This window comes from Bos indicus, chromosome 11, assembly GCF_029378745.1.
Source record: "Bos indicus isolate NIAB-ARS_2022 breed Sahiwal x Tharparkar chromosome 11, NIAB-ARS_B.indTharparkar_mat_pri_1.0, whole genome shotgun sequence".
Lineage (NCBI taxonomy): Eukaryota > Metazoa > Chordata > Mammalia > Artiodactyla > Bovidae > Bos > Bos indicus.
In genome coordinates this window covers 2897118-2923769 of record NC_091770.1, presented here as the reverse complement: position 1 = coordinate 2923769, position 26652 = coordinate 2897118, and the positions used below count along the sequence as shown (strand labels likewise).

General features: G+C 48.6%; 2 protein-coding genes across 5 annotated transcripts in view; one reads left to right on the top strand and one right to left on the bottom strand.

The window, feature by feature from the left end:
- C11H2orf92 (chromosome 11 C2orf92 homolog) overlaps window positions 1–6739 on the bottom strand; it is a 58167-nt gene extending 51428 nt beyond the window's left edge. Inside the window, exon 1 of the mRNA XM_070798238.1 lies at window positions 6032–6739. The gene's annotated coding sequence lies outside the window, so the exon portion shown is untranslated. The remainder of the gene's footprint in view (window positions 1–6031) is intronic.
- A 120-nt stretch (window positions 6740–6859) lies between these two features.
- Window positions 6860–16023, top strand: ACTR1B (actin related protein 1B). Of its 4 annotated transcripts, none has more exons than XM_070798231.1 (11): window positions 6861–7118; window positions 9628–9692; window positions 10826–10901; window positions 11869–11994; window positions 12533–12657; window positions 12883–13099; window positions 13216–13308; window positions 13388–13562; window positions 14958–15019; window positions 15250–15290; window positions 15485–16023. In XM_070798231.1, exons 1-11 carry the CDS (start codon window positions 7071–7073, stop codon window positions 15585–15587), a joined length of 1131 nt encoding a protein of 376 aa, XP_070654332.1. In that variant the 5' UTR covers window positions 6861–7070; the 3' UTR covers window positions 15588–16023. The 4 variants fall into 4 exon arrangements, with proteins under 4 accessions (XP_070654334.1, XP_070654332.1, XP_070654333.1 ...); XM_070798232.1 differs by lacking the exon at window positions 6861–7118 and adding an exon at window positions 10447–10656 and having other exon boundaries at window positions 11855–11994; XM_070798233.1 differs by lacking the exon at window positions 11869–11994 and having other exon boundaries at window positions 6860–7118.
- The last annotated feature ends 10629 nt before the right edge of the window (window positions 16024–26652 follow it).

Genomic DNA, 26652 nt, shown 5'->3' with positions numbered 1-26652 from the left:
TATGTTAAGATGTTACCTCTCCTCAAACTGACCTATAGATTCAATGCAAAACCAATCAAAATTCCAAGAGGCTTCCTCGAAGATATGGAGAAGCTGATCCCCAAATTGTGCAGAAGTCAAAGGATCCAGATTTTTCAAAACAATTTGAAAAAGAACAAAAGAGGACTTAACATTATCTGATTTCAAGATAGAGAAACCTACTATGAATAAGACCATGTGGTACTGACATATAGATCAATGGGACAGAGGGTCCAGAAGTAAATTCATACGCACGAGGTCAACTGATAACTAACAAAGGTGCCAAATGACCTTTAACAGAATGTACCTTGGGGGCCCTGCCTCAGGCACTCTTTCTCCAGCACCACTGTCCTGCTGACAAGAGTCCTGAGGACTCTTCACAAGCTGGACCCTGGCACTTCTAAAGCTCAGAGGTTTGGTATGCAAATACTTTTTCATTTCCATTTCCTATTTCATTTTAAAAAGCAACATATCAAAAGCACTTCCCTGGTGGCACAGTGGCTAGGAATCTCCACCAGTGCAGGGGACACAGGTTCAATCCCCTGTCCAGGAAGATCCCACATGCCGGTGTGCCACAACTACTGAGCCTGCGCTCTAGGGCCTTTGAGCCACAACTACTGAGCCTGCGCTCTAGGGCCTGCGAGCCACAACTAGTGAGCCCCTGTGTTGCAGCTACTGAAGCCCGAACACCTAGAGCCCATGCTCCACAAGAGAAGACACCACAATGGGAAGCCTGCACACTGCAACAAGGGAGTAGCCCCCACCCGCCGCCAAGAGAGAAAGCCTGCACACAGCAACAGAGACCCAGCACAGCCAAAAATAATAAACAAACAAGGAAACAATTTTTAAAAAGAAACTTGAAAAAATGGGTAAAGGAATTGAGTAGACATTTACCCAGAGAAGATACACAAGTGGCCAATAAGAAAATTAAAAGCTATGCAACATCATGAATCACTGCTGCTGCTGCTAAGCCACTTCAGTCGTGTCCAACTCTGTGTGACCCCATAGACAGCAGCCCACCAGGCTCCCCTGTCCCTGGAATTCTCCAGGCAAGAACACTGGAGTGGGTTGCCATTTCCTCCTCCAATGCATGAAAGTGAAAAGTGAAAGTGAAGTCGCTCAGTCGTGTCCGACCCTCAGCAACCCCATGGACTGCAGCCCACCAGGCTCCTCCATCCATAGGATTTTCTAGGCAAGAGTACTGGAGTGGGGTGCCATTGCCTTCTCTGCATGAATTACTGCAGAAATGCAAATCAAACCAATGATGAGCTACAATCTCATACTCATTAGGATGGCTATAATACAAAACAAAAACCGAATATAACCACCGTGATGAGGCTGTGGAGAAAGTCGAATCCTTGTGCACCGTTGTTGCGAATGAAAAATAACATATCCACTATGGAAGAGAGTTTGGCAGTTCTTAAAGCAATCAAAAGCAGAATTTTAATATAAATCAGCAATCCCATCAGTCTGTTCAGTTCAGTCACTCAGTCGTGTCCGATTCTTTGCAACTCCATGGACTGCAGCACGCCAGGCTTCCCTATCACCAATTCCTGGAGCTTGCTCAAACTCATGTCTATCTGGTCGGTGATGTCATCCAACCATCCCATCCTCTGACATCCCCTTCTCCTCCTGCCTTCAATCTTTCCCAGCATCATGGTCTTGGTCTTTTTCGATTGGTCAGTTCTTCACAAACTGACCAAAGCATGGGTGGCATGAGTCCTTCCAATGAATATTCTGGACTGATTTCCTTTCAGATTGACTGGCTTGATCTCCTTGCAGTCCAAGGGACTCTCAAGAGTCTTCTCCAACACCACAGTTCAAAAGTATCAATTCTTTGGCACTCAGCTTTCTTTATGGTCCAACTCTCACATCTATCCATGACTACTGGAAAAACCACAGCTTTGATTAGATGGACCTTTGTCAGTAAAGTAATGTCTTTGCTTTTTAATATGTTGTCTAGGTTTGTCATAGCTATTCTTTCGAGGAGTAAGCGTTCTTTAATTTCATGGCTGTAGTCACCATCTGCAGTGATTTTGGAACCCAGAATATAGTCTGTCACTGTTTCCACTGTTTTCCCATCTATTGCCATGAAGTGATGGGACTGGATGCCATGATCTTAGTTTTCTGAATGTTGAATTTTAAGTCATCTTTTAACTCTCCTCTTCCACTTTCTTCAAGAGGCTATTTAGTTCCTCTTCCCTTTCTGCCATAAGAGTGGTGTCATCTGCATATCTGAGGTTATTGATGTTTCTCCCTGCAATCCTGATTCCAGCTTGTGCTTCATCCAGTCCAGCATTCCACATTTATATGTACTCTGCACATAAATTAAATAATCAGGGTGACAATATACAGCTTTGATGTAGTCCTTTCCCTGTTTGGAACCAGTCTGTTGTTCCATGTCCAGTTCTAACTGTTGCTTCTTGACCTGCACACAGATTTCTCAGGAGGCAGGTAAGGTTGTCTGGTATTCCCATCTCTTTCAGAATTTTCCACAGTTTGTTGTGATCCACACAGTCAAAGGCTTTGCTATAGTCAATGAAGCAGAAGTAGATGTTTTTCTGAAATTCTCTTGTTTTTTCTATGATCCAACAACGGATGTTGGCAATTTGATCTCTGGTTCCTCTGCCTTTTCTAAATCCAGCTTGAACATCTGGAAGTTCTCGGTTCACATACTGTTGAAGCCTTTCTTGGAGAATTTTGAGCATTACTTTACCAGCGTGTGAGATGAGTGCAACTATGCAGTAGTTTGAGCATTCTTTGGCATTGCCTTTCTTTGGGATTGGAATGAAAACTGATCTTTTCCAGTCCTGTGGCCACTGCTGAGTTTTCCAAATTTGCTGGCATACTGAGTGCAGCACTTTCACAGCATCATCTTTTAGGATTTGAAATAGCTCAGCTGGAATTCCATCACCTCCACTAGCTTTGTTCATAGTGATGCTTCCTAAGACCCACTTGACTGCACAGTCCAGGATGTCTGGCTGTAGGTGAGTGATAACACCATCATGGTTAACTGAGTCATGAAGATCTTTTTTGTACAGTTCTTCTGTGTATTCTTGCCACCTCTTCTTAATATCTTTTACTTCTGTTAGGTCCATACCATTTCTATCCTTTATTGTGCCCATCTTTGCATGAAATATTCCCTTGGTATCTCTAATTTCCTTGAAGAGATCTCTAGTCTTTCCCAATCTATTGTTTTCCTCTATTTCTTTGCACTGATTACTTAGGAAGGCTTTCTTATCTCTCCTTGATATTCTTGGAACTCTGCATTCAGATGGATATATCCTTCCTTTTCTCCTTTGCTTTTTGCTTCTGCTCTTTTCTCAGCGATTTGTAAGGCCTCCTCAGCCAACCATTTTGCCTTTTTGTATTTCTTCTTCTTGGGGATGGTTTTAATCTTCGCCTTCTGTACAATGTTACCAACCTCTGTCCAAAGTTCTTCAGGCATTCTATCTATCAGATATAATCCCTTGGATCTATCTGAAACTTCCAATGTATAATCATAAGGGATTTGATTTAGGTCATACCTGAATGGTCTAGTGATTTTCCCTACTTTCTTCAACTTAAATCTGAATTTGGCAATAAGTTCATGATCTGAGCCATAGTCAGTTCCCAGTCTTGTTTTTGCTGACTGTATAGAGTTTCTCCATCTTCTGCTGCAAAGAATATAGTCAATCTGATTTCGGTATTGACCATCTGGTGATGTCCATGTGTAGAGTCTTCTCTTGTGTTGTTGGAAGAGGGTGTTTGCTATGACCAGTGCGTTCTTTTGCAAAACCCTGTTAGCCTTTGCTCTGCTTCATTCTGTACTCCAAGGCCAAATTTGCCTGTTACTCCAAGTATCTCTTGACTTCGTACTTTTGCATTCCAGTCCCCTGTGATGAAAAGGACATATGTTGGGGTGTTAGTTTAGAAGATCTTGTAGGTCTTCATAGAACCATTCAACTTCAGCTTCTTCAGCATTACTGGTTGGGGCATAGTCTTGGATTACTGTGATACTGAATTGTTTGCCTTGGAAACAAACAGAGATCATTCTGTCATTTTTGAGATTGCATCCAAGTACTGCATTTTGGACTCTTTTGCTGACTATGAGGGCTACTCCATTTCTTCTAAGAGATGCTTGGTCACACTTGTAGATATAATGGTCATCTGAATTAAATTCGCCCATTGCAGTCCATTTTAGTTCACTAATTCCTAAAATGTCTACGTTCACTCTTGCCATCTCCTGTTTAACCACTTTCAACTTACCTTGATTCATGGACCTAACATTCCAGGTTTCTATGCAATACTGTTCTTTATAGCATCAGACTTTACTTCCATCACCAGTCACATCCACAAATGGGTGTTCTTTTTTGCTTTGGCTCAGCCTCTTCATTCTTCCTGGAGCTATTTCTCCACTCTTCTCCAGTAGCATACTGAGCACCTACCAACCTGGGGAGTTCATCTTTCAGTATCATATCTTTTTGCCTCTTCATACAGTTCATGGGGTTCTCAAGGCAAGAATATTGAAGTGGCTTGCCATTCTCTTCTTCAGTGTACCACGTTTTGTCAAAACTCTTCACCATGACCCATCCATCTTGGGTGGCCCTATCCAGCACGGCTCATAGTTTCATTGAGTTAGACAAGGCTGTGATCCAAGTGATCAGTTTGGTTAGTTTTCTGTAACTGTGGTTTTCATTCTATCTTCCCTCTGATGGATAAGGGTAAGAGGCTCATGGGAGCCTCCTGATGGGAAGGACTAGTTGTGGGGAATCTGAGTCTTGCTCTGATGGGTGGGGCCATGCTCAGTAAATCTTTAATCCAGTCCAATCCCATATGGTGTTATATATCCCAGAGAATTGAAGGCAGAGTCTTGAAGAAGTATTTATACACCAATGTTCACAACAGTATTGCTTACAATAGCTAAAATGTGGAAGAGACCCAAGAATTCATCAACAGATGAATGGATAAGCAAAATGTAGTATGTACATACAATGGGATATACTTCAGCCATAAAAAGGAAGGAAATTCTGTCACATGGGAAATGGGAAGTTACTGTTTAATGAGTACAGCATTTCAGTGTTATAAGGTGAAAAATGTTATGGAGATGGATGGTGATAATTGTTGCACAATATTACAAATGTATTTAATACTGCTGAACCATATATTCTAAAATGAGTTAAGAAGAATCTTAAAAACAGTGGATATATGTATAACAGATTCACTTTGCTGTACACCTGAAACTGCACATTACAAACCAACTATACCCGAAATTAAGAGAATTTAATGGGTTATGATGGTAAATTGTATGTTGCATGGATTTTACCACAACTTAAAAATAAGGAAAAAGTAATATATACATGAACAGGGGCTTCCTAGGTAGCTCAGTGGTAAAGAATCTGCATGGCAATGCGGAAGACGCAGGAGATGTGGGTTCGATCCCTGAGTCAGGAAGATCCCCTGGAAAAGAGAATGGCAATCCACTCCAGTACTCTTGCCTGGGAAATTCCATGGACAGAGGGGCTTGGCTGGCTACAGTCCGTGGGGCCACAGAATAGCTGGACACAACTGAGCAACTCAGCTGCTGCTGCTGCTGCTGTTGCTAAGTTGCTTCAGTCGTGTCAGACTCTGTGCTACCCCATAGACGGCAGCCCACCAGGCTTCCCAGCACCCATGCACAAATATATGAACAAATTAAAAAATTAAAATAAAAGTTCACATTGTACAAAGAATTTGCTCTTCATTCCCCCACCTTTGCCAGTGGTCCCCCTTCCCCATATTAAAAAGTCTTGAAGGTTCCTCAGACATTCTTCAGAGCCATTCACACATAAAACATTCTGGACAGTGTGACTGCCTTTCTTTGCTTTGACTTAGCCATATGTCCTGATGTATTTCATATCAGATTATATAGAACTCCTTCATTATTTTAAACAGTTGCACGCTGACCCATTTTATGAACGCATAGACACCAGATACAAATGAACACATAACTATGATTCTACTTGCATAAAATTCCAAAATAGGCTAAACTAACCTGTGGTGACCTGTAGACTGGAGGATAGCAGTCCCTTTCGAGGAAGAAGAGGGCAGTGAGCAAGAGGGGCGGGAGGCTTCTGGAGTGCTGCTCATGCTGTTTTTTAAGCTCAGTGTTCACAAGTTAATAATTCATTGAAATGTACACTTAACGATTTCTGCACTTTCCTGTATGATGTTGTGCTTCAACTTGGCCAAATTTAATCTCATAGTCTAGTGGGAAAGTTCTATAGAGCGGCAAATAACTATAGCTCAGTCTGGTCAATGAATTCAGGACTGAGTATCTTCTTGTCCTGTGGACCCCTGAGCGGTTGGAGGCTCCCCGCGTGCTCTTCCCAGCTGCTGCCAACAGGATAACTGTTGGGCAAGGTACACACGCGTTGAGGCTCCTCGGTTCCCGTATCTGTAAAATCGGAAAATAACACCTAAGTAATTGCAAGGGTGTAATATAATCATCTATGTAAAATGAGCAGAAGTGCTGCGCAAGCACTAAGCTGGTGCTGCATTCACTTCAGCTACCGTTATCACGAAATTATCATTTTTATAAGGAAAAGGATCTTCCTCAGTGCTCAATAAAGAAATGCTTTGTGTGAAAAATCCATCGCCGGCCTCCTTGGGGACTGCTCGCTGAAGAAACAAGAGTCCTGGACGAGTAAACTACCAGCCCGCCGGCTCCGACCGCGCCTTCTTTAAGCGCGGAGCGATGACGTCACCCGCACGCGCTGCAGCCTACCTTGGAGGCGCCCGGGCAGTTCTTCCCGGCGCCTCCATTGGCTGGCCAGCACCCGACGGCCCCGCCCCTTTGCCCTCGCGGGCCCCCGGCTCCGGGTGTCAATCTGCCTAGGTGGGAGCGGTGACTGGCCGCGGGGCCCGCCCTCTTGAAATTCTCCGCCGGGCTCGCGTAGGCTGCGTGCTTGGGGTGGGAGGGGCGCAGCAGCGCGTCAGGAGCCGCGGTGGTCCCGGTCCGCCCGCCTGCCTGCCTGCCAGCGGTTGGTTACTACTGCAGCCCGCCTGCTGGGCAGGGCCGGCCCGGCCCGGCCATGGAGTCCTACGATATCATCGCCAACCAGCCCGTGGTCATCGACAACGTGAGGCTTGGCAACCGGGGGGGAGGGCGGGGTGGACGAGTCGAGGTCCGCAGGGACCCCCGCCCGTCTTGCCTGGTCCTCGGCTCGTTGCCGGCCCGCCACTCCTGCGGGCTGTCCCCTCTTGGCCCTGTATCCCGGGCCGCGGGACCAGCCCCCCGCAAGCGTGGCAGAACCCCAGCCCCAGCGCTCCCTGAGCAGGCGGGGAGGTCGGGAGAGGAAGGGGTCCCATGTGTCTGGCAGCGCTTGATCAGCATCTAGAGAGCCGGGGTACAGCCGGGCGACCGACCGATGCACCGATATGCCAGGCCCGGGGACTCACCCCGGACCCTTCTCGGTGGAGAGTAGGCTCACTGGATGGGTTTCGACCCCAGCCCCTTTACCTCTCCTCAGGCTTTGGCTGCCCTCCTACTGGAGGAAAGACAGTGTTTGCCCCTTTGCACACTGCTGGCCCCATCTTTAGGGGACGCTTAACCTGCGGGCCTCTACAATAGCTCTTCCCAAGTGCTGCACCCCCAGGCAGCACTTCCAGGGTAGGCAGGCCCCACTACGCCCTTTTCCTGGGACTGCGGAAATGCACGTTAAGTTTTGCCAACCATATACCCGCCGCTGCCTGACTGGGCACTCGCTTGCTTTGACCCTTTCCTTAAGTGCTCCCTGAGCCAAGGGGATGTTCCACAGCTGGGAGGGCAGTGGAGAGAATTCAGGACCACTCTTCCCAGGACCTGTAAGCAGTTTGGGGGTCTGGCTTGGAAACCTCAGAGGAAAGTTGCCTGGCTCCATCGTGGTCTTGTCCTTCAGCACCGTAGCTCAGCTCAGCATGCTTTCTGGTCTATAGGAAGAAGATAAAGGGCAGGGATCAGTGGATCTGCCCCTAGCTGAGTGTCTACCTCTGAACAGTGGGCCTTGGAGTTTTTAATAATGACTCACTGCTCTTTCTGGGATCTGTCTCCCTTGCACATGATCCCCATGTAATTTCTGAATGGCTGTCTGTTTTGGAGTAACCATGTGAGGGCCCTGAGTCACAGCAGGGGTGTTTAATAAGATAGCTGAAGCTGGGCTTGGGGATGCTCTCCATCAGGCTTCAGGAAGGATCAGCCACTTCCTTTCTTGGCAGGCTACTCAACAAGTTTGAGTTTTGAGAACAACCTGCTTGGTCCCACTGGGCTGTTTCTTTCTCTTTTTAAAAAACTTTATTTTGAAAAAAAAAAACTTTATTTTGTATTGCCTGCGTGCTCACTCACTCAGTCATTTCTGACTCCTTGCGACCCTATGGGCTGTAGCCCACCAGGCTCCTCTGTCCATGGGATTCTCCAGGCAAGAATACTGGAGTGGGTTGCCATGCCCTCCTCCAGGGGCTCTTCCTGACCCAGGGATCAAACCTGCATCTCTTCTGTCTCCTGCTTTGGCAGGCGGGTTCTTTACCATGAACACCACACAAGAAGCCCATTTTGTATTGGAGAATAGCCAATTAAAAAACAATGTTCTGATAGTTTCAGGTGAACAGCAAAGGGACTCTGCCATATGAACACATGTATCCATTCTCCCCCAAACTCTAGGGGATGTTTATTTCTTCTCTCCAGGCCCCAAGGGTGGTGATGGGTGGTGGAGAGAGAGGTTGAGATGCTGATTCCTGCTGTGGGTGGGAGGTTTCTAGATACCAGGATCCCTTTAAAAGTCTCCATCCAGCTTCCATGCTGGAGCAGTGGCAGGACCAAGCTCTCCTCCTGTTGTCTCTGGGGAAGCCACTTGAAGAGGAGTGCTAGTTGGTCCCCATGCACCCAGTATCTTCCCCAGCCAGTCCTGTCTGTGGTCCATAGCTGCTGAGGGGAGTGGGCTGTGCTTTTTCAAACATCTGGAAAAAAAACCATAAGCAACCAACCTTAAGGGTTGCTTCTTGCTAAGGAGTCCTCCTGCCTGGAGCCGACCCACAAGTGTGCCTAGGAGGGTGTACTCCATCTCCACACTGGTGATGTTCTGGCTTGGATAATGCTTGGTGATGTGCCCTGTGCTCTGTAGGATGTTTAGCAGCATCCCTAGCCTCTACCCACTTAGATGGCAATAACAGCCTCTGCCCCCAGTCTTCAGACATTGTCAGATTTGGGGCTGCATGCATGCTCCATTGCTAAGTTGTGTCTGAATCTTTACGGCCCCATGGACTGCAGCCCACCAGGCTCCTCTGTCCATGGGATTTCCCAGGCAAGAATACTGGAGTGGGTTGCCATCTCCTTCTCCAGGGGATCTTCCCAATGCAGGGATTGACCTCACATCTCCTGCATTGGCAGGCAGATTCTTTACCACTGAGCCACCTGGGAAGCCCTCAAATTAGGGGGATGAGATGTAAAGTTGCCCCTAGTTTTGAACCACTGGTGTATGTGTAAATGGCCTTGCCCTCTTGGCAGGATCTCGGGCTTCCTTCCCAGGCTACTGTCGGGGGAAGCCCTCTCCACAGCAGGGCACCACCTTCATCTGGAGATGAATGTTGGAATCTAGCTGCTGTTTTTCTTCGCAGGGTTCCGGGGTGATCAAGGCTGGCTTTGCAGGAGACCAGATTCCCAAATACTGTTTTCCAAACTAGTAAGTGTTGCTCAGGCAGTATTCCTAACCCTTTGATTTGCTTCTGGGGAGAACATGGGTCTTGTGTCACAACTCTCTTTGAGGCTAACTCTTGCCCCTGCCTGTAAGGGAAAGCACCAGATTTGTGAAGCTGGTGCTGTGAAAGGCTATGGAAGAAGACAGGCGCTCTGGGCTGTCTTGAGTCTGGTTTTGGTCCCTCCTGGAGCTGGAAAGGAGGAGCTACCACCAGCATTCCCCTGGGAACAGGGCATGGTAGCAGCAGCAAGAACACAAGAGAGACCTAAACCCAGAGGAGAAAGAATGGGGAGTTACTGCTGCTCCTTCCCCCCAGGAAATGCTCTCTTCAGGGCTCATTTATTTTCAGACTCTAGAAGATACATTGTGCGGTCAGGGGGAATCCTTCCCTGCATGATGCCAGTGATGGCAGAGGAGAGAGGGGAGTGAAACCCAGGGAAATTTGGGGGCACTCCACCGGCCGCTCAAGCCCATTGGGAAGTTTTCCCTTGATGGTGTTTTGTTTCAAATCCTGGAGGCCTTAGAGCTTAGTGGCCAAAGCCAGGGTAGGGGAGTCCTCAGGCCCCTGAAGTAACTGGCCATGTCAAGACAAAGCCTGCATGGGGTATCCAGGCCTCAGCTGTCCTTTCTGAACTCACCTGGAGTGTAATTAAAGGTTCCTCTTGATGTGCAGGGAAGTTGGGTGAGATTTTGGAATGGTAGCTCGTCCACTCTGCCAAGAGCTGCATCTGTGTTTCAGAAGCCCTGGCAGGAAGAAGGACGGGATTGACTGAGTGAGAGAGGGGTCTACGAAGGAGCCATGGCCCTGCTTCCTGGGGCCACCCCACCTTGTTCTACCCCCGTGAAATCCACAGTGAGGGCTGAGTCATCATGGCTGCAGAAGCAGACCCTCTGCCAGGGCTGACATTCCAGACCTCTTGGCCCTCTCTGGGAGGGCTGGTGGGAAATGGTGGGAACCCCTTTTCTTCTGACCCTGAGTCTTCTGTCCTTCCAAGGCCTGCTCTGTGGTCCCATGGCCCGTAGGCCTAGCTTCTGACCATTGGAATCGGACTTTGGTTTTCCTAGACTAGGCTCGGCTATGGCCCCTGCCCATCTCCCTGACTTTTCTGTCCCTGCAGTGTCGGGCGCCCCAAGCACATGCGGGTGATGGCTGGAGCCCTGGAAGGAGACCTCTTTATCGGACCGAAAGCAGAGGTAACATCTGTGGTGCCTGTCTGTGCCTGGGTTGAGGTCTTCTGTCCTAGGAGCCTTGACTGGTGGTCAGAGGGCCCTGGGCCCTCTCTGGGACCATCTACTGGGTGTCATAAGCACTGTGGTCCATTTGCTCTGTGAGATGGTCCAGGGTTCCTGTGTAAGGCGACACAGTAAGACCACTTCGTGCCCCTTCCTTTAGAAGCCACAGAGGAAAGAACTGGTTAAATGAGTCACTTGGACTGATGACTGATCGAGAAGGCCAGCTCTGTGCTCCAGCTGGGGGGTTGAGGGGGTGGGGAAGGGACTGCACAGCCAGGTGAGGCCCTTGGGAGGAGGAGCGAGTGGGGGCGGGGGTGGCAGGGACTGACCAGCAAGTGCAGTTGAGGCACCTGAGGAAGACAGGAAGGGGTGCTGAGGACCCAGAAAATGCGGTCAGCAGGAGCCGCAGCTGTGGGTGAGAGAATGGTACTGGACAGAAGGACCGCGTTGTGGGGGGACGTTGAAGGGCAGGTCTCTGCGAGACACACCTGTACTGGCTGAAGAGCTGGGAGGAGAGGTGGCAGCACGTGGCCACAGGAGGGGCCACATAGGGTGGCTGGCGTAGGATCGGCCGTCACAGAGGCTCCTGGCGCTGATGAGGACAGGAACTGAAGTGGCGGTGGAGCTGGAGGTCAGGCTGTGTGTGAGGCTGCAAGGGAAGGATGTGCTAGTAGTGACCGTAGAGGACACGGGCCGTGGGGAAAGGAATGGGGGCACTCGGGGGTTCGGGGGAGCACGCCACCACCCTCTGTGGTCCTGGACTGGACTCTCAGAGCCAGGGAAACAACTGGGCAGATGAACCCATGCCGGGTTAAGGATGTAAGGGGCACAGGGACCCCCGGTGAGCGGATGAAGGGGTGGCCCCCCGGAGGGCAGAGAACAGCTGCTGGGTGAGTGTCTGCTGCCACCTCCAGCCTCCGGTCTGCAGGAGCACCGGGGGCTGCTGGCCATCCGCTACCCCATGGAGCACGGCGTGGTGAGGGACTGGAACGACATGGAGCGGATCTGGCAGTACGTCTACTCTAAGGACCAGCTGCAGACCTTCTCGGAGGAGGTGGGGCCGCGGCGCCCTCTCCCTGCCCCGCCTGCGGCGTCTGCGTCAGGCTTCCACACTTTCTCTGGCTCTTGTCTGGCATGAAGCCCCTGCATTGTGTGGGTGTGGGTCCCTGCCGCCCCTCTGCCCCGCATTGTGTGGGTGGGGGTCCCTGCCTCCCCTCCGCCCCGTATTGTGTGGGTGGGGGTCCCTGCCACCCCTCTGCCCCAAATTGTGTGGATGTGGGTCCCTGCCGCCCCTCCGCCCCGCATTGTGTGGGTCCCTGCCACCCCTCTGCCCCGCATTGTGTGGGTGTGGGTCCCTGCCGCCCCGCATTGTGTGGGTGTGGGTCCACACAGCTAGCGGCTGCCAGGTAGAATATTACAGGGGGCGCTGGGTCTTTGGAAGACTCACTGCTGGCAGATGACGTGCTGGCGCCCTCGGGAGGGATGGGAGACGGCAGGTTTGTGTGCTCCCGGGTAGGTGGCTCTCTGGAAAGATCCCGGCGGGGCCTGCACGTTGCCTTTGCACCTGCCTGCAACCCTGCCGTCTCCTGCAGCATCCTGTTCTTCTTACGGAAGCGCCGCTCAACCCGAGTAAGAACCGAGAGAAGGCGGCAGAGGTGTTCTTCGAGACCTTCAACGTGCCGGCCCTGTTCATCTCCATGCAGGCCGTGCTCAGCCTGTGAGTGCTCCCTTGGCCCTGGTCCTCGCATCTCTGGCCTCCTGATTGGGATGCCGTGGCGCCTGACTTCCCTGTACAAACAGCCTTCCGATGACGATCCCTACTGGGGGGCCTGTGGGTCCCTTTCTCAGACCAGATAATGCACACGCCCCGGGGTCCCTTCCAGGGGTGCGGAGGTCCCAGTGCCTCAGTGGCTGAGGTGAAGGGATGCTGACCTGGTGACAGGTACGCCACAGGACGCACGACTGGAGTGGTTTTGGATTCGGGGGACGGGGTCACACACGCCGTCCCCGTCTACGAGGGTTTCGCCATGCCCCACTCCATCATGCGGGTGGACATTGCTGGCCGCGACGTCTCCCGCTACCTCCGGCTGCTGCTGCGCAAGGAGGGGGCGGACTTTCACACCTCGGCTGAGTTTGAGGTCGTCCGGACCATCAAAGAGGTGACTTGGGGCAGGGAGTAGGGAAGCGGGGGTGGTCGGACCCAGCATGAGGTTGAGCCCTGGGTGTGCGGGTCCCTGTGGCCACCTCCTGAGAGCCCTGTCTCTGCCCACCGCAGCGGGCCTGCTACCTGTCCATCAACCCGCAGAAGGATGAGGCTCTGGAGACAGAGAAGGTGCAGTACACCCTGCCAGACGGCAGCACGCTCAACGTAAGTTCAGGCCGGACGCAGGCGGGTGATGATGCCGGGACTGGAGGAGGCGGGACTAACTTCATCTTGTGTTCGGAAGGTGGGACCAGCGCGGTTCCGGGCCCCTGAGCTGCTGTTCCAGCCAGACCTGATAGGGGATGAGAGTGAGGGACTCCATGAGGTGCTGGTCTTCGCCATCCACAAGTCTGACATGGATCTGCGCCGCACGCTGTTTGCCAACATCATGCTTTCTGGTGGCTCCACGCTTTTCAAAGGTACCTAGTTGGGATGGTATGGCTTGGAGGCCACAGGTAGTGTGGCCCTCAGACTGCACCCCAATTCCTGAAATCCTGGGACATGGCCCATTTTCTGTGGGTTTTTTGGATGTTCAATGAGTTTTTTTTTTTTTTTAAGGGATAGATTTGAAATTAAATTTTGTTTACAAATAGATGGTAAGTTTGATGAGGTCTAAAATGTATTCGATGAAGTCTGCCTTCTATTGTCCTGGTCACCCAGTTCCCTCCCCACAGTTATTGTTAGTTTCTCAGGTAACATCTGTGCCTAGATAAAGCATCCTTTTTACTCAGCCCTGGACTTTACTCTCTGGACTTTCCAGGTGGCTCAGTAGTAAAGAATCAGCTTGCCAATGCGGGAGATATGGGTTCAATCCATGGCTCAGGAAGATCCCTTGGAGAAGGAAATGGCAACCCACTCCAGTATTCTAGCCTGGAGAATTCCATGGAGAGGAGCCTGGCGGGCTACAGTCCATGGGGTTGCGAAGAGTCAGACCTGACTTAGCGACAGAGCAGGAACACGAGCATACTCTCCAGCTCCTGTGTTGTTGATTTTGCTCCACAGACGGCAGATGTTTGTGTAGGTTCTCTTTATCTGGCCCTGAGGGCTGGATGTGCCATTGAACCATTAACCTGCTGATGGCCTTGGAGGTGGTGAAATTCTCTCTCATCACAAAAATGTTCCACTGGGTGATTGCATGCACTATCATTTCACGTAATGGGAAGATACCTGAAAGATAAATCCTAGGGATGGAATTGCTGAGTCAGAGGGTACACATGTGTGCACTTGATACCTGGTAGATATCACAAGTTTCCCTCCTGAGAGGCTCCCCCAGTTATGGCAGTCCCCCAGCCCCGTCCCAGCACTGTGCGAGACGTTTGCCTGTCTACTGGATGGAAGTGACTGCTTGTTCTCCTGACTCATCATTTGCCTTTGACTGCTTCTGGTGGTGTTGGCTCTGGAGTGTCAAGGGGGAGAGGGTAGGGGTCAGGCAGTGGTGGGTGACTTGGGGTTCCATCTCCTGCTACCTTCCTTCCTGAAGAGGGAAGCGGGCCCACCTGCAGGCACACTGCTGGATCTTTTCTGCCTTTGGTGTGGTTCTCTCCACCCTTACTCCTGGCAAGAATGACTAAAACAAGGACTTCCCTGGCAGTCCAGTGGTTAAGACTGCACACTTCCACTACAGGGGGCATGGGTCCGATCCCTGGTCAGAGAACTAAGATCCCACATGCTGCATGGCATGGCCAAAAAATAAAATAGTAGCTTAAAAAATAAAAAAAAGTGGCTGGGGCTGAGGCACCAGAAGTTGGATGTGAGGGAGCTAGTGATGAAGGATCAGATGTGAACCCTGGGTTCAGCCAGCCTTGTGTTCACAGGCTTTGGTGATCGATTACTAAGTGAAGTAAAGAAGCTTGCCCCAAAGGACGTCAAAATCAAGGTGAGGTTGTGGGGAGTCCCTGTAGGGCATGGGGGTGCTGGGCAACTTTGACCTGGGGAGGGAAGGGCAAGAAGCACTGTTAGATGTCCTCTGACTTCACACCCAGCCCGGCCCTGCTGCCCTTCCGGCTCCTGGCTGAGGCCTGGCTGCAGGCACTGGGGGAAATGCCCCCAAGGCTGGGATGGGGGTGCTGGGAGGGCAGGGCAGTTACACTGTGCTGTTCCCTCCAGATCTCAGCCCCTCAGGAACGGCTGTACTCCACGTGGATCGGGTAAGGCGGGACCCAGAGCCGAGGCCCTAGGAGGAGGCCTCTGTGCTCTGGACACTTTTTCCTGGGCTGGTCCAGGCCAGGTGGAGGCGGGGGGATGTCCCCCGCAGGTTAGAAAAGTGGAGTCCTGGGCGCCCAGGGCGGGTGGCTGGCTCAGCCCTCAGGTCCCCAAGAATGCTGTCCCTCCCTCCTCACAGGGGCTCTATCCTGGCCTCACTGGACACTTTTAAGAAGATGTGGGTATCCAAAAAGGAGTATGAAGAGGACGGCTCCCGGGCTATTCATCGAAAAACCTTCTAGTGGCCAAGGAGGAAGGCGTAGCTCTGGGAGGAAGGGGGAACCAGAGTCCTTAACCCTCTGTGGTTGGGTTCACAGATGAGGCCTGGACCCCCTGCATGCCCTGAACTCTGGGCAAGTGGTGCCACAGCGCTTCCCTAAGCCTCCCCTACACACATGTGCACACGTGCACACACATAACACATACACACACACGGTCACAGTTAGCTGCATGGATGGGAGGCTGGAGCTGGAAGATAGGAATTGAGGGGCCCAGCTTTGGATGGTTCTGGGTGTCCCCCTTAGCAGAGCCAGTTAGGCCCATGGTTCTCTGCTTCCCCAAGCTCCAAGGCCAGACACCGGAACGCCCCCATTGCCTCTGACAGAACCCCTCCGAGAGTGCCTGGATGCCTGGGTGACTAGCCCTGGGGAGTGGCGGGGTCGGGGCAGGGGGGGTGGGCTGGGGGGGGGGGGCACCAGCAGTTCCCTCTGCTGTGTGACCGCTCCTTGTGCCACATCCTTATCCTGACCCAACCGGGCAGCCCAGAAGGCCACACCTTGGCGTCCCTGACCCCCTCACGCTCTGTCCTCTTGTCTTCCCAGGTGGGTGCTTTGGTGTAGACTGAGTTCTGGGCAGTCTTCTGACCCCAGTGAGGGGGTGTGGGCCAGGGTCCAGCCCTATGGAACCAGGACAGGATGCATGGGGCTTGGGCAGCTACAGCGGGTTGTGCTTTCTCCCCATCAAAGCACTTCATGGACTTGCTGCTCCCTCTCCTTTACCCCAGTACCTGGGACAGGAAGGGTTAATGGTCTTCATTTGTTGAGGGGAAGCCACTTAATCAGGAGTCAGACCTAGTGGGGGAGAGGGGAGGCACATTTCCTTCTCCCACGAAAGAGGTCTTCATTTACCCTATGGCCAGGACCCCCATCTCCCTCTCCCACATATGTACAATAACTCAACACAGTTGCCTGAAAAAAGTTTTTTTGTAAGTCATTATAGTAATAATTATGGAAAAGGCCCAGCGCACGGCTCTGTTTTCATGTGTTTCTTTGCACTGTTTGCTCACACATCCCTGGGGACCAAAGCAGTGGGGCTCTGGTGGCGGCTCAGAAGCCTGCAGCCTCAGCGGTTGGTGGGGCGACGCAGCACGGGAGGCCCCGGAGGTTGGGCTCTCAGCCTGGTGGCACAATTCCCCAGGCTCTTTACACGCCTGCTGCAGTGCACCAGGAGAAGCAGGTGGCATGCTGCCCTCCTCCCCCTTATTCCCAGATGGGGCCTTGTGGCAGGTGGGGCTCAGTGGGCCCGTGTTCTCACCTGTTCTGTTTGGAGCACCTCTGCTGCCTGGCTGCGATGAAGCTGAGGCCGACACACCAACACTGATGCAAGTTCCCAGTTCAGACAAGAAGGGCGGGTGATGGGAGAGATGTAGACGGCTGTGCCAATGAGCTGGGTTCTGAAGGGAGAAGCTGAGCAGCATGGAGAGGAAGGGCGGTAGAGGAGGAGGGAGCCGTGAGAAGTGAGTTTGGAGTGACTGCCCTCTTCCGCCTCCATCAAACACTTGAACACATACAGTAGGTCCAGGAAGTGTTATGTGTTTGGAGCCAATGGTAAACAAGACATATCTTTGCTCCCCAAAACATACATATCAGGGAAGAAAGGTAAACAGCCTGTTTCAGTACAGAATTGCTATGTCTAAGCCAGGAGGTGGGGCAGGCTGACTTGCTTTTATCCAGGAGGGGTTAGCCAGGTAAACAGGGCATGTTCCTGGGAGAGGTAAGAGTTCAAAGAAATGCCTGGGGCCCATGGGGCTAGAAAAAAAGACAAGGACCAGAGTGATGCCAGAGCAGCAGGGCAGGGTGAGTGGTCTGGCCATGATGTGAGGTAAACCAAAGGGGTAAGTTGGAGCGAGCGTGTCAGGGCTCTTGAGAGGGCTTTTAGCAGTGTCTTGGGTGATGGGCAGTCAGCTGGGGGTGCATGGTTACCATAGATGTAAGTTGAAGGCAGTGACACCCCAGTAGGAGTAAGCACATAAAATACCTTTGGTAATAGGTCTTGGTTTCTAAATATTCTTCAAAGGAAGGAGTCAGAGCTCCTTGGACAAATTGCAGATCTGGGGCAGAGATCTGAACCTGGGATATCTTGTGGAAGCAAAGTGCTCAGAAAAGAGGGGGCTTGTCTAAAGGACTCAGGGACCAACTTGAAGGAGCAACCAGTAGTCAGGTCTGTAATGGATTGTAAGTCATTAATCATGAGTCTAGTCTGAGAAAAATAATTGAATAAATAGATACACAGGGGAGCAGGGGCAGTTCATTCTTACTAAGTTAGTTAATGAATGTAGAAGGAATAGTAGGAAAAGAAAATCACCCTTAGGCAAACATCCCAGTCACCACTGGTGCAGGCAGAAATGGATCCAAAAACTAGTAAGCAAAAGTAAGAACATTTGCATTATCTCAAAGTATATACCCGTGAGGTACTTACTAGTTTAAAAAGGAAAAAGTAGTAACTATACAGGGGAGGAACCCAGTAAATATCACCTTAATCAAATTATCCAAGTTTACATCCCAGGTAATGAGTCACTCTCTTGATGTGATAAATTAAGAGGCTGCCATGTCACTTGTGTGTTCTTGGATACCCTCAGTCTAACGAGGAACAAACAGCAGACAAACCCAAACTGAGGGCATTCTACAAATGAATGGACCAGGTGTCTTGTTCAAAAGTGACAAGATATAAAGACAGACTAAGGAATTGTCACAGGTTGGAGGAGACAAAAGAGGCTGTGATGATGAAATGCAGTGGATCAGAAAGGACCTTACTGAAAAAGCTGGCAAAATCACTTAACAGTAATGCATCAACATGAATTTCCTGGTTTCCATTAACAGCACTGTGTGTTAATGTCACAGGTTAATGTCAGTGGAAATTGGGTTAAAGGTAGTCAAGAATTCTGTACTATTTTTGCAACATTTCTGTAAGCCTAAAATTATTTCAGAATAAAAAGTTAGGGAGAAAAACTCAGGCCTGAGCTAAATGGTCTGGATTCACAATTCTGCTACCATAACTCACTAGCTGCATAATCCTGAGCTGCTCCTAGGTTTCTGTATCTCTAACGTGGGGGTGATGATAATAGCACCTACCTCATGGGTTTATTAACAGCCTGGGACATTTTGTGTCAGAGGATAGAAGAAGTGCTACAAGACTGATAGGGACCTGTCAAAAGACCATGAGCCAGCCTGAAGATGTTCCAGTGGTCAAATCTGGAACAAATTAAACTTCAAAAAATAATGACAGTTATGAATTATGATTTATTGAATACAATATAAAAGCATGAGTCTATACTGACATAGGTTAATAAATTGAAAGTTTGATGAGGAATAGGATATTGACATCTCAAAGTATTACCCCATTCAGTTCAGTTCAGTTCAGTCGCTCAGTCGTGTCCAACTCTGCGACCGCATGAACTGCAGCACGCCAGGCCTCCCTGTCCATCACCAACTCCCGGAGTTCACCCAGACTCATGTCCATCGAGTCGGTGATGCCATCCAGCCATCTCATCCTCTGTCGTCCCCTTCTCCTCCTGCCCCCAATCCCTCCCAGCATCAGAGTCTTTTCCAATTAGATACTTATTAATAATTAAAGGGCAGGGAAAACCATAAATAAAAAAGATACCTGTACTCCAGTGTTCATTGCAGCACTATTTACAATAGCCAGAACATGGAAGCAACCTAAATGGCCATCAACAGAGGAACAGATAAAGAAGATGTGGTATGTATATATAATGGAATATTACTCAGCCATAAAAAGGAACAAAATAATGCCATTTGCAGCAACATGGATGGTCCCAGAGATTATCATATTGAGTGAAGTAAGTCAGACACAGAAAGACAAAATGAGATATTGCTTATATGTGGAATCTTAAAAAAGGCTACAGTGAACTTAATTGTAACAGAAGTAGAGTCAGATGTAGAAAACCAACATGTTTATTGGGATGGGGGAGGGATAAGTTGGAAGATCAGGATTGACATATACACACTACTATATATAAAACATAGCACAGGGAACTCTACTTATTACTCTGTAATGGGATATGTGGGGAAAGAATCTGAAAAGTGGATATGCTGCTGCTGCTGCTGCTAAGTTGCTTCAGTTTTGTCTGACTCTGCGCGACCCCATAGATGGCAGCCCACCAGGCTCCCCTGTCCCTGGGATTCTCCAGACAAGAACACTGGAGTGGGTTGCCATTTCCTTCTCCAATGCATGAAAGTGAAAAGTGAAAGTGAAGTTGCTCGGTCGTGTCCGACTCTTAGCGACCCCATGGACTGCAGCCTACCAGGCTCCTCCATCCATGGGATTTTCCAGGCAAGAGTACTGCAGTGGGATGCCATTGCCTTCTCTGAAAAAGTGGATATATGTATATGTAAATAAATAACTATTTATAGATAATAGATAAGTATTTTTTTAAGTTCTGATAATAATAATTAAAAGGCAACTTCACAGTGGGGAAACTTGGCAGACATTACTTTAGTCAAGTGACCAAAGGGGACACCTCATCAGCAAAATGCTGTGCTTAGTCGCTCAGTTATGTTTGACTCTCTGCGACCCCCTGAACGGTAGCCTGCCAGCCTCCTCTGTCCATGGAATTCTCCAGGTAAGAATACTGGAGTGGGTTGCCATGCCCTCCTCCAGGGGATCTGCCCAACCCAGGGATCGAACCCAGGTCTCCCTCATTGCAGGCAGATTCTTTACCATCTGAGCCATCAGGGAAGCCCAAGAATAATGGAGTGAGTAGCCTATCCCTTCCCCAGGGGATCCTCCCGACCCAGGAATTGAATGGGGGTTTCCTGCATTGCAGGCAGATTCTTTACCAGCTGAGCTACCAGGAAAGCCCCTTCATCAGCAGTGGGACAAACCAACATTGCATGCCCACTGAGACAGGTCCAGTATCGCCTCTTGTTACTCCTGCCCAAGATACATAACCTGAATCCAATCATGAGGGAACAGCAGACAAACCCAAGTTGTAATTTTTTAAGTATCAAAAGTGAAAGTTGCTCAGTCATGTCCAACTCTCTGCGATCCCATGGACTATCAGTTCAGCTCAGTCGCTCAGTCATGTCTGACTCTTGGCGACCCCGAGGACCACAGCGCGCCAGGCCTCCCTGTCCATCACCAACTCCCGGAGTTTACCCAAACTCATGTCCATCGAGTTGGTGATGCCATCCAACCATCTCATGCTCTGAAGTCCCCTTCTCCACCTGCCCTCAATCAGGGTCTTTTCAAATGGGTCAGCTCTTCACATCAAGTGGCCAAAGTATTGGAGTTTCAGCTTCAACATCAGTCCTTCCAATGAACACTCAGGACTAATCTCCTTCAGGATGGACTGGTTGGACCTCCTTGAAGTCCAAGGGACTCTCAAGAGTCTTCTCCAACACCACACTTCAAAAGCATCAATTCTTCAGCACTCAGCTTTCTTTAGAGTCCACAACTCTCACATCCATACATGACTACTGGAAAAACTACAGCCTTGACTAGACGGACCTTTGTTGACAAAGTAATGTCTCTGCTTTTTAATATGCTATCTAGGTTGGTCATAACTTTTCTTCCAAGGAGTATGCGTCTTTTAATTTCATGGCTGCAGTCACTATCTGTAGTGATTTTGGAGCCCCCCAAAATAAAGTCAGCCACTGTTTCCACTATTTCCCCATCTATTTGCCATGAAGTGATGGGACTGGATGCCATGATCTTAGTTTTATGAATGTTGAGCTTTAAGCCAACTTTTTCACTCTGCTCTTTCACTTTCATCAAGAGGCTCTTTAGTTCTTTACTTTCTACCATAAGGGTGGTGTCATCTGCATATCTGACGTTATTGATATTTCTCCCGGCAGTCTTGATTCCAGCTTGTGCTTCATCCAGTCCAGCATTTCTCATGATGTACTCTGCATATAAGTTAAATAAGCAGGGTGACAATATACAGCCTTGATGTACTCCTTTTCCTATTTGAAACCAGTCTGTTGTTCCATGTCCAGTTCTAACTGTTGCTTCTTGACCTGCATACAGATTTCTCAAGAGGCAGGTCAGGTGGTCTGGTATTCCCATCTCTTTCAGAATTATCCACAGTTTGTGGTGATCCACACAGTCAAAGGCTTTGGCATAGTCAATAAAGCAGAAATAGATGTTTTTCTGGAATTCTCTTGCTTTTTCCATGATCCAGTGGATGTTGGCAATTTGATCTCTGGTTCCTTTGCCTTTTCTAAATCCATCTTGAATATCTGGAAGTTCAAGTTCATGTATTGCTGAAGCCTGGCTTGGAGAATTTTGAGCTTACTTTACCAGCATGTGAGATGAGTGCAATTGTGCGATAGTTTGAGCATTCTTTGGCATTGCCTTTCTTTGGGATTGGAATGAAAACTGACCTTTTCCAGTCCTGTGGCCACTGCTGAGTTTTCCAAATATGCTGGCATATTGAGTGCAGCACTTTCACAGCATCATCTTTTAGGATGTGAAATAGCTCAACTGGGAATTCCATCACCTCCACTAGCTTTGTTCGTAGTGATGCTTCCTAAGGCCCACTTGACTTCACATTCCAGGATGTCTGGCTCTAGGTGAGTTATCCCACCATCGTGATTATCTGGGTCGTGAAGATCTTTTTTGTACAGTTCTTCTGTGTATTTTTGCCACCTCTTCTTAATATTTTCTGCTTCCTTTAAGTCCATACCAGTTCTGTCCTTCATTGTTCCCCTCTTTGCATGAAGTGTTCCCTTGGTATCTCTAATCATCTTGAAGAGATCTCTAGTCTTTCCGATTCTATTATTTTCCTCTATTTCTTTGCATTGATCACTGAGGAAGGCTTTCTTATCACTCCTTGATATTCTTTGGAACTCTGCATTCAAATGGGTATATTTTTCCTTCTCTCCTTTGCTTTTTGCTTCTCTTCTAGTTACAGCTATTTGTAAGGCCTCCTCAGACAGCCATTTTGCTTTTTTGCATTTCTTTTTTTGGGGATGATCTTGATCCCTGCCTCCTGTACAATGCCACAAACCTCCATCCATAGTTCATCAGACACTCTATCAGATCTAGTTTCTTAAATCTATTTGTCACTTCCACTGTATAATCATAAGGAATTTGATTTAGGTCATACCTGAATGGTCTAGTGGTTTTTCCCACTTTCTTCAATTTAAGTCTGAATTTGGCAATAAGTTCACGATCTGAGACACAGTCAGCTCCCAGTCTTGTTTTTGCTGACTGTATAGAGCTTCTCCATCTTTGGCTGCAAAGAATATAATCAATCTGATTTCAGTGTTGGCCATCTGGTGATGTCCATGTGTAGAGTCTTCTCTTGTGTTGTTGGAAGAGGGTATTTGCTATGATCAGTGCATTCTCTTGGCAAAACTCTATTAGCCTTTGCCCTCCTTCATTCTGTATTCCAAGGCCAAATTTGCTTGTTACTCCAGGTGTCTCTTGACTTCCTACTTTTGCATTCCAGTCCCCTATAATGAAAAGGACATCTTTTTTGGTGTTAGTTCTAAAAGGTCGTTAGGTATTCATAGAAATGTTCAACTTCAGCTTCTTCAGCATTATTGGTCAGGGCATAGACTTGGATTACAAACCATATTGAATGGTTTGCCTTGGAAACAGAGATCATTCTTTCATTTTTGAGATTGCATCCAAGTACTGCATTTCAGACTATTTTGTTGACTATGATGGCTACTCCATTTCTTCTAAGGGATTCCTGCCTGCAGTAGTAGATATAATGGTCATCTGAGTTAAATTCACCCATTCCAGTCCATTTTAGTTCGCTGATTCCTAGAATGTTGACGTTCTTTCTTGCCATCTCCTGTTTGACCACTTCCAATTTGCTTTGATTCATGGATGTAACATTCCAGGTCCCTGTCCAGTATTGCTCTTTATAGCATCGGACCTTGCTCCTATCACCAGTCACATCTACAACTGGGTGTTGTTTTTGCTTTGGCTCCGTCCCTTCATTCTTTCTGGAGTTATTTCTCCACTGATCTCCAGTAGCATATTGGGCACCTACTGACCTGGGGAGTTCATCTTTCAGTGTCCTATCTTTTTGGCTTTTCATACTGTTCATAGGGTTCTCAAGGCAAGAATACTGAAGTGGTTTTCCATTCCCTTCTCCAGTGGGCCACATTTTGTCAGAACTCTCCACCCATGACCTGACCTTCTTGGGTGGCCCTATACGGCATGGCTTAGTTTCATTGAGTTAGACAAGGCTGTAGTCCATGTGATCAGATTGGCTAGTTTTCTATGATTGTGGTTTCAGTCTGTCTACCCTCTGATGCCCTCTCTCAGCACCTACCATCTTAGAGGGGTTTCTCTTACATTGGACATGGGGTATCTCCTTGCCACTGCCGCTCCTGACCTTGGACGTGGGGTATCTCCTATACAGTCCATGAAATTCTCCAGGCCAGAATACTGGAATGGGTAGCTTTCCCCTTCTCCAGGGGATCTTCCCAGGGATTGAATTCAGGTCTCCCGCATTGCAGGCGAATTCTTTACCAACTGAGCCACAAGGGAAGCCCTTAAAAGTGTCAAGGTCATAAGAATCAAGAAAGGCTAAAGAAATGTTCCAGTGTGAAGGAGGTTAAAGGGACATGACAACTAAAGGCACCACAAACTGGATCTTTGCTATAAAAGACATTCTTGGAACATTTAGCACAACCTGAATAGGGTCTGAGGATTAAATGGTAAAAAAAGTACAAGTTGTAATATCCTGAGTTTTATAGTCATACTGGAGTTACACAAGAGAACGTCTGTAGGAAACACCCATTCTCCTGTGATGGGGCATCCGATCAGTGACTTGCTCAAATGGTTCCAGGAAAAAAAAAATCTTTGTTCTGTCTTTGCAGATTGTTTAATAAATACCATCAGACAGCTGCCTGTGGACTTCCCTGGAGGTCCAGTGGTTAAGAATCTGCCTTCCAATGTGGATTGGAAGACGTGGGTTCAATCCTTGGTCCAGGAAGATTCCACGTGGCATGGAGAAACTAAGCCAGTGTGCTGCATGCTGCAACTATTGAAGCCCGTGTGCCTAGAGCCCATGCTCCACAAAAGAAGCCACTGTAATGAGAAGCCCCCACACTGCAACTAGAAAAAGCCGTGCGCAGCCATGATGACCCAGGGCAGCCAAAAATGAATAATAAATATGAAAAGAGAGAGCTATCTGCATTCTTGCCTAGTGAGGAGAGGTGGGATCCAATATCTAAGCTACTAAATGGCCAAAGGTTCAAATGGAGCCCATTTCTATCCAAAAGTATACGTTTGGTATTCTTAGTTGGGGTTGGGAGGGGGGCGGTAGTTTTACACTTCCTCTCTGACCCCAGGGTCCCAGTTACCAAGAGGGAAGAAAAAGAGCTTCTCCATGCTTTTTTGGTTAGCCTGAGGTGGAGGTTCTCTACCTTGGCTGCATGTTGAAAATACCTGAGGAACTTTAAAGTAATAATGCCTGGATCTCACCCCTGGAAATTCTGCTTGGATGGGCTGGATACGATCTGGGTATTGGGAACAGAAAGAGCTCCGGTTCAGTTCAGTTGAGTTCAGTCACTCAGTCGTGTCCGACTCTTTGCGACCCCATGAATCGCAGCACGCCAGGCCTCCCTGTCCATCACCATCTCCCGGAGTTCTCTCAAACTCACATCCATCGAGTCAGTGATGCCATCCAGCCATCTCATCCTCTGTCGTCCCCTTTTCCTCCTGCCCCCAATCCCTCCCAGCATCAGAGTCTTTTCCAATGAGTCAACTCTTCACATGAGGTGGCCAAAGTACTGGCTCCAGGTGATTCTAATTAATGTGCAGCTAAATTTGAGACCCACTAACCCAGGATACAGGAGTTAACTGATCTACTGATGCCATGGAAGCATTACAGTTCTATAGAAGTCTGACCTGGGTCTCATGGGCTGAAATCACTATGACAACCAAGTTTGTGTTTCTTTCTGGAGACTGGGGGAGAATCTTTTCCTTGCTTTTCCCTGCTTCTAGAGGTTAATTGCATTCCTTGACCTGTGATCCCCTTCCTCCATCTTTAAACCAGTAACATTGCATCTCTCTGAACATTCCTCCACAGTCACATCTCCTTCTGACCCTCTTCTGCCTCCCTTGTGATTACTGAGCCCACCTAGATAATCCAGGATACTCTCCCTATTTTCAGGTCAGTTGATACGCAACCTTAACTGGAATTAAGGATCTGCAACCTTAATAACCTTTTACCATTCAACTTAACATATTCACAGATTCTGGAATTCGGACATGGACATCTTTGTCGTTTTTGTTGTTGTTCAGTTGCTAAGTCGCGTCTGACTCTTTGCAACCCCATGGTCTGCAGCACACCAGGCTTCCCTTGTCCTTCACCATCTCCCTGAGTTTGCTCAAATACATGTCCATTGAGTCGGTGACGCTATCTAACCATCTCATCCTCCACCACCTCCTTCTCCTTCTGCCTTCAATCTTTCCCAGCATCAGGGTCTTTTCCAATGTGTCAGCTCTTTGCACCACATGGGCAAAGTATTGGACATCCTTGGGGGACCAGTATTCAGCTACTGCAGTCTGGAAATATATGGAGATTCTTCTTAAGGGAAAACTGGTTAAAATTTTTAAAAGACAGAGAAAAAGAAGGGGTACTTAAATCTACAGACTTACTGCAATCCCTATCAAAATACCAGAGGCATTTTTCACAGAACTAGAACAAATAATTCCAGAATTTTTATGGAACCACAAAATACCCTGATAGCCGAAACAATCATGAAAAGAATAAAGACAGAGGCATCATGCTCCCTGATTTAATCTATACTTCAAAGATATAGTAATCAAAACAGTATTGTACTGGCACAAAAACAGACATACAGATCAATGGAACAGGTTTGTATCAACAAAATAAAAAGCAGCCCACTGAATGGGAGGAGATATTTGCAAAAGATACATCCAATAAGCGGAGAAGGCAATGGCACCCCACTCCCGTACTCTTGCCTGGAAAATCCCATGGATGGAGGAGCCTGGTGGGCTGCGGTCCATGGGGTCAAAAAGAGTCGGACACGACTGAACGACTTTGCTTTCACTTTTCACTTTCATGTATTCGAGAAG